This window comes from Gracilinanus agilis, chromosome 1, assembly GCF_016433145.1.
Source record: "Gracilinanus agilis isolate LMUSP501 chromosome 1, AgileGrace, whole genome shotgun sequence".
Lineage (NCBI taxonomy): Eukaryota > Metazoa > Chordata > Mammalia > Didelphimorphia > Didelphidae > Gracilinanus > Gracilinanus agilis.
The window spans coordinates 725,529,740-725,537,587 of NC_058130.1; the positions used below are offsets into that span (position 1 = coordinate 725,529,740).

The 7,848-nt window shown below is 41.9% G+C and overlaps 1 protein-coding gene across 1 annotated transcript in view; it reads right to left on the reverse strand.

The window, feature by feature from the left end:
- MED16 (mediator complex subunit 16) overlaps window positions 1–7,382 on the reverse strand; it is a 43,200-nt gene extending 35,818 nt beyond the window's left edge. Inside the window, exons 1-3 of the mRNA XM_044671673.1 lie at window positions 7,228–7,382; window positions 4,152–4,259; window positions 1,928–2,097 (exon numbers count right to left, since the gene is read on the reverse strand). Of these exons, the coding sequence (XP_044527608.1) occupies window positions 1,928–2,097; window positions 4,152–4,259; window positions 7,228–7,366 (417 nt within the window). The 5' untranslated portion in view covers window positions 7,367–7,382. The remainder of the gene's footprint in view (window positions 1–1,927; window positions 2,098–4,151; window positions 4,260–7,227) is intronic.
- Window positions 7,383–7,848: the final 466 nt, after the last annotated feature.

Genomic DNA, 7,848 nt, shown 5'->3' on the forward strand with positions numbered 1-7,848 from the left:
TGCCTATTATCCTGATTATATGTAATATGCTAATGAATGGGCAGCCTCCCAAGTTCATCCATTAATACATATATCTTGGACAGACTTTGTAGATGAACAAGGAATTGGGTCCAAATTGGAAAAGAAGGAAAAAGGGTTGGACTGCCTTAAAGAAATCCCAAACTGTGGATACCCTTTATGATACCAAAGCAGGCCTAATCCACAAAGAGATCAATGAAAGAGGGGAAAAGACCCATACGTACAAAAATATTCATAGGAGCCCTTTTTGCAAAGAACCAGGAACTAAGGGAGAGCTGGTCACCAACTGAAGAATGGCTGAATAAGTTATGAAGAACTAAAGTTGTGGGGTACCGGAAGGCCCTGGAGAAGTACATGGAAGAGATGGGCAGGCTAGCACATAGTCAATAAAGTGATACAGGAAAGAAGGCAAAGTGTCTCTCCAGAGATCTAGTGTATGTGCAGAAAAGGATGTAGGCTACTCACACACTGAAATTAAAGAATAACATCAGGAAGACCCAGGTTCAAATTTGACCTCGGACACTTCCTAGTTATATGACTCTAGGCAAGTCACTTAACCCCAACTGCCAATCCTTTGCTGCTTTTCTGCCTTGGAATCAATACTTAGTATCAATTCTAGGACAGAAGGTAAGGATTTTTGTTTTTTTTGTTTTTTTGAATCAAGGGATAACAGTTAGATAATTGAAATAGCCTGAGATCATTGCTAAAGGATCTGAAGGAAGACCCTCAGCACACTGTAGGTTCTTTGTGTAGAAATTATGGGATAGAGACAGCCTGGTAGCACAGTGGGCAAATCACTTAATCCCAATTGCTTAGTTCTTACCATTCTTCTACCTTAGAATGGAGACTTAGAATCTATTCTAAGACAGAAGGTAAGGGTTTTTTAAAAAAGTTCTTAAGGATCCATTTAAAAGTCAATTAAGAGGGGGGCAGCTGGGTAGCTCAGTGGAGTGAGAGTCAGGCCTAGAGACAGGAGGTCCTAGGTTCAAACCCAGCCTCAGCCACTTCCCAGCTGTGTGACCCTGGGCAAGTCACTTGACCCCCATTGCCCACCCTTACCAATCTTCCACCTATGAGACAATACACCGAAGTACAAGGGTTTAAAAAAAAAATTTTAAAAAAAAAGTCAATTAAGAGAAGAAGACCCCAAAAGAATGGAAAATATCAGAGATATTTGGCTTTTTTTTTTTTAAGTGACTAAGAAGATGTCAGCAACTGGCTTATACACGCTGGCCTTTCTCATCTCTATAAAACCTTTATGAGGTTAGTCTTTGAACAAAAAAAAAGCATCTTCACTGAAGACATGAGAAAGGAATAGGCAAAGATAGGCAGATAATTTTCTAGAGCAGAACATATCCATGCAACTATGCTGCTCTAGAGAGACTCTAAGATCTTTCTATGGTGATCACTTTGGGCTTTCAAGAATGAGCACAAAGCAGTCTCACATGACATGATGACAGCCTCCCCCTTCAAAAACTACCTAAGTCCATAATAAACAGGACTCCACACAACAGTCTGCTACCTAAATTCTCTTCTCTTGGGTATTATTTCTGCAATCAAATTCTTCCCTTTGTATGTCTTTGCTTAAATCTCAGGTGGTTCTGATGACCTAAGGGAAAGAAGATAGATTCTGGGCTTCAAGAGCATCTTGGGGCAGCAACAATTTAGATATGGGGGATCCCTAACATTTAATAAAGGAAGAACCAGAAGAGATCACCCAGGCTAGAGAAGACATCTGGGAGTGTAGTGGGCACCTCCAGCAGATTGGGGCTACCTCTACGCTGCCAAGGTCAAGAAAATGATACAAGGGTACTGGGTACAGGATAGCATGGCTCTCATTTAGTCCCACAAAGCCTCTCATTCTAGAGGGCTTCTTACCCCTTTCCCCAATCACTGGTCTCTCACTAACCTTCTCCACATGTAGAGCAAGCTTCACACCATTATGTAACCAGGACAAAGACACTATGGGGTCACCTTCCACCATGCTGCCCACTGTGTTCTCCCAGCTATTGGCCAGATGATCAGACATGCTCCAACACTTCACATGTCCATCAGCATCGGCTGACAGGAGCCTGGAGCCTGAAAGGGAAGCACAGGAGTGAAGAGAAAAACCAGGCCAGGAAGCCAAAGAGCACCCAAGAGGGCCTTGTAAGTCTTTGTTTTGGGCTTACCCATGTTCCCCTAAAGCCCTGATGCTTTTGCTTTTACATCACTTCTATTTCCATCCACATATACCTCCCACCCACCCACCCAAGTAGCAAGGCTTTCTTTTAAGATTTATTGTTTAAAAATTTAAGACAAAAAAACACCCAAAAGTACAGCAACTGCAGGACATCCTGTGTGACAGCATGTGCACACAGCATTCAACACCCAGAGTCCTCCATTTCTTCAAAGAAAGAAGTTCAGGCCCTAGAACACAGAGGGTGGGGGAGTGGGGAACTCTATGGAAGTAGGCAAAGATCACTAGTGTTAGGGAAGGAGTCATAATAACAACAATAGCTGGTATTTATATAGTGCTTTATTGTTTGCAAAGTGCCTTACAAATATTATTTCATTTGATCCTCACAACAACCTTGGGAGGCAGATGCTATTATTATTCCCATTCTACATATGAAAAGATAAACAATGGTTAAATTATTTGCTCAAGATCACAACTAATAAATATGTGAAGCTGGATTTGAACTCAGGCCCCATGCCTCATGTATAAGACTGTGAGCCAGAACACCTGGATTTGAGTCCCTATGATGTCCCAACCAGCTCTATCACTTTAGGTAAGCCACTCATCAATTAAGAAACAGTTCTTAAGTGCTTGCTCCATGCCAGGGCACTATGTTAAGAATACAGGGGGGCAAAGGATACGAAAAGGCAAGGCAATCCCTGCCTTCAAGGAGCTTACAGTCTACTAGGGGAAACAACACACAGAAAGAACTGAGGCAGGAGGGAAGGCACCCCTCTCATGTAGGGCATGATACAGTCCTGCACAGCTAGATGGGAAATGATGAGAATGTCTGCAGGGGCCCCCGTCCTTAGGCAGAAGATCTGGAGGAGATCCCTGACGTGAACCCTCTACCCTGACTAATCAAGAGGGATCAAGGGAAATAAGAGACAGGGAGGGGAGAAGAGGGATGCTGAGAAGATGTTGTGAAGATGGGATTAACTCTCCCCTACCAATTTTTAGATTTAATCACCATAAGGGTGTTACACCCCACTTATCCTTAAGTGGGGGGGGGGGTCTGTAACCCATATGTGAAATAGTGGGTGACAAATCAGAATCGACTGACTGCCCTCTGGGCAGTCCTAAGCAAAGCTTTAACCGTAATTGGTCTATGTAAAGTGGAAGGAAGGGCACAGGAAGTGATGAAAGGAAAGGTCTTTAAAAGTGACAAGAACTGTGAGGAGGTTTTTGGCCTTCAACTTGACCCTGGAGGAACTCCTGCTTGGAACCTCAGACTGCTCTTGAATTTTCCCTTAGAGCTACCACGTGAGTGAGGGAAAAAGGCTGACTTCCTTTTCCTGGAGGTACTAGCCTCTGGAGAGGCCTCCTTGTCTTGGAGGAGACATTGTGGCTAAAACCCTTGTTTAATTTACATCTTAAACTACCATAAAAAATCATTCTGACTTGAGTAATAATTTCCAGTGACCACACTCTTATAACTTTAGTCCAACCCTTTAAGTTTTAACCTTTATATTGTGCAGAATAAGAACTTAAGTGCAAGAAGGATGTGTGTGAAAAATCTTTGTAGAAATGGTCCCAATGCTGAGAATTGCCAAGTTCATGACCAAAAGTGCTTTGTAACCATATGGCACCATATAAACTGGGTGCCCCAAAAGTGTAAGTGCAGCTTTAAGATTTAATAGCTTGGGAGATCCTGTATATCTACAAGCTATTATTTTACTAAACTTCTCATCCTCTGTAAAATGGGGTGGGGGGACCACAAGGGATCTACCATTGGCCACCTCCAGTTCTACAATCTGATGTCTGTGGACCAAAGGTCTGTATTGTATTTTTAAACATAGAACTTCATTCTCCAGGGGCCATCCCACTGAACTTCATCACCTTGTGTTTTGCTCAGGGGCCATACCATTCAGTGCTAGCCCTCCGGTGCCCATGAAGAAAAGAGAGCCCTTCTTACCAGACTGATCCCATTCCAAGCAAGTGATCATTTCATTGTGTTCTGAGTTAATGGAATACACATCCCAGGGATGCTCTGTATCCAAAATATGAATCATGTGGGTCAGATCTGAGAAGAAAATAGCAATAGTTAAGGCCAGTAGAGAAAGGAACTTAACATTCCCAATGTAAGCAACTCTATTAAAATCTGGAGTCGGAATGTACAATAAAAGAGTCCTTCAGAAACCAAGGACCTTCTTTGCTTACCTGTCAAAGCACATTCAATGCAACATGTTTGTATAGAATACATACTTTGGAAAATTGAATGTTCCAGACACCAGAAGAAGACAAAAAGTTCAACATGATACCCTGCACCTCACAGTTTGATAGGAGAGATGGTAAATCATACAGGACTTATAATGCAAGTGAAAATTGTAAAGGAATTAGAAAGCTATGTGAAGAGGGCAACTAGTTGGTCAAATGGATGGATTGAGAGCTGGCCTGGAGATGGAAGGTCCTGGGTTCAAACCTGACCTCAGATACTTCCTAACTGGGCGACCTTGGGCAAATCATTTAGCCCCTACAGCCTAGCCCTTACTGCTCTTCTACCTTGGAACCAAAACACAATATTGATTCTAAGACAGAAGATAGTGGAGGAAGGGAGGGAGTACTTGGTCCTGCAACCTCTCCCTCACTCCTATTCCACGCCAATTCTTATTTGTTCTACCTTACCACCTCCCTTTCCACATCCATGGCCACCATGATAGCTCAGGTCTCATTAACTCTCATCTGAATTATGACTGTAATTTCCTAACTAGTCCCATTGCTTCTTGTCTGTTTTTTCTACAATCCATCCTTCTCACAGTTGCCAAATTACTATTCCTAAAATACAAGGCTGACCACATCACTCCCTTGCTTGGTTTCAATAGCTCCCTATATTGCCTCTAGAATAAAATGCAGACCACCTTTTGAAATCTGGCTCTACTTATTCCTTCCAGATGGATTTTTAACATCACTTCCCCTTACACATTCTATAGACCAGCCAAATTGACCTGCTTACTTCTTCCTTACATGAGATTCCATTTCCCATCTTGGCACCTTTCTACATTCTATTTCCCCCAAGCCTGGAATGCTCTCCCTCCTGCCAGCTAATTGTACAGTAGATTCTTCACTGGGTCAGGAACCAGGAAAACCTGAGTCCAAGTCCAACCTCAGACACTTACCAGCTGAGTGATCCTGAGCAAGTCACTTGACTTGTTTGCCTCAGTTTCTTCATCTGTAAAATGGGGATAATAACAGGACCTACTTTGCAGGGTTGTGGTGAAGATGAAATGATTTATTTGTTAAAAGCACCTAGCATTCATAAAGAGGTGGAAAGACCTTTATGGACTGATGCAAAGTGAAATAAATAGAACCAGGAAAAACTTGTACACAATAACAGCAATATTGTGGAATGATCAAATGTTACAGACTTAGTTATTATCAGTAATACAATGATCCAGAACAATTCTGAGGGACTTATGGCAAAGAATGCTATCTACCTCCAGAGAAAGAACTTAGGAGTTAGAATACAGATGAAAGCATATGATTTTTCAATTGTTTATTTGGGTTATATTTTGAGGTTTTAGTTTTATAAGATTACTCACTTAAAAAATGACCAATATGTAATTATGTTTTGCATGATAACACATGTATAGCCCAGACTGAATTGCCTGCCAGCACCAAGAGGGGGAAGAGAAGAGAGGGAGGGAGATAAGTTCAATCATATAACTTAGGAAAATTTCTGTGGAAATTTATTATGTGTAATTGGTAAAAAAAAAAATTTTTTTTAAGATCAGGAGAGAAAAAAATAAAGAAAGCTTATAATTAAAAAAAAAACATAAATAAAAGCACTTAGCACAGTGGATGGCATGTTTGTTGTTGGGTTGCTTTCAGTCACGTCCAGCTCTTCATGACTCTATTGAGTGCTATGTCAATGCTATTCCCTTCCTTTCCCTTGTGCCTCTTAGAATCCCTACTCTGCCCAGCTCAAATGCCAGTTCCTACATATACCCTTCTGCTCCCTCAATTTGTTAGTGTTCTCACTATGTCCTGAGATTACTTTGTAAATACTCATTTATTAGTGGACACATTGTCTCCTTGAAAGAGAGTATAAATCCTAGAGCAGTGACAGAGAACCTTTTGGAACTTTTTAGGGACCCCATGCCATGCCCCACCCAACCCTCCCAGTCTATGTAGCAGTGCCCACCACCCATTGCATACCACACCCTGCCCCAGCTGCATGCCCCACCCCTAACTGCAGAGAGGAAGCATGAACACCCAGGATACCAGTATGTACCATTAGAGCAGTGATTCCCAAAGTGGGAGCCACTGCCCCCGGTGGGTGCTGCAGCAATCCAGGGAAGCAGTGATGGCCACAGGTGCATCTATCTTTCCTATTAATTTCTATTAAAATTTTAAAAAATTAATTTCCAGGGGTGCTAAGTAATATTTTTTCTGGAAAGGGGGCGGTAGGCCAAAAAATTTTGGGAACCACTGCATTAGAGGAATATATCATCATTCCCTTCCTGGGGGTGACAGGGTTTCCAGTGCAATTTCTACACAGTGCATGAGTCATATTTAAAAGGAAGGGGGTCAGTGACCTAACCTTTAGCAAAGCACTTATACCAGTGGGCCTGGTAGAACTGGAGTTCACTAGAACTGGAGTGAATGCAAATTTCCTGGAAGCCTCAGGCATTTGGTAGGCCTTTGAGGCACAGAGGCCCTAGGATTTTCTTCCCTTTGAGGGACCCCCTTTAGCTACTGCTAATTGAATTAGGGAATTATCTGCCCAGGTAGCTGTGTGCGCATAGCTCAAACCCCAGGAGAAGCCCACCACCTGTTTCTGAGGGATAAAGAGTTTAATACAAGAGACAGGAGTCCATGTATTCTATCCTTCCAGTTTTATAGCAGTGGGGGTGGATAGGATGGCTCCATGGGGACCCTCCCACTGAGATGTTAGCTGGTTTGGGGAAGCTGGTAAGGGGAAGACACTTTATAAACTATAAAGCACTCAACATTTGTAAGCCATCATTAGGATTTTATAGCAAAAGGTATACCTTTCTCCTCTTCATTCTTCAGATCTGTGGTGAAAGCTATGAGGTTTCGGCAGGACCAGGCACAGACCAATGGAATGGAGGGGCAATGATTGCTTTTGGGCCTTTTCTCCCACTCACAGACATAAGCCAAATCCATCATACCACTGGATTGCTTCTTGGAGTCCCCAGTCTGGGGCCCCTCAGATCAGAAGACAAAAATCAGCAGGTCCTAAGAAAAAGGAAAAAGTATTTGATCTTGTTCTTATTCTTATTCTTTAAAAGCTTTTATATTTTGGTTTGAAAATAGTCTTCAGACTGTCACAAAAGAGGTATTTGATATATTAGTGTTTTATTTTCCTCTTTCTCCTTTAGCAGTGTCCCAAACTCCACTAATAACAATAATCTTTTAAAAATATATTACAGGCAGCAACTAGGTGGATAGAAAGTCACATCCAGAAACCAAATGTCCAGGTTTCAAATCTGGTCTCAAGACACTCCTAGGTATGTGACCTTAGGCAAGTCATTTAACCCCAACTAGCCCTTACTACCCTTCTACCTTAGAACCAATCAATTCTAAGACAGAAGGTAAGGTTTTTTTTAATAAATACATATATATAATTACAATTATAATTTATAATTATT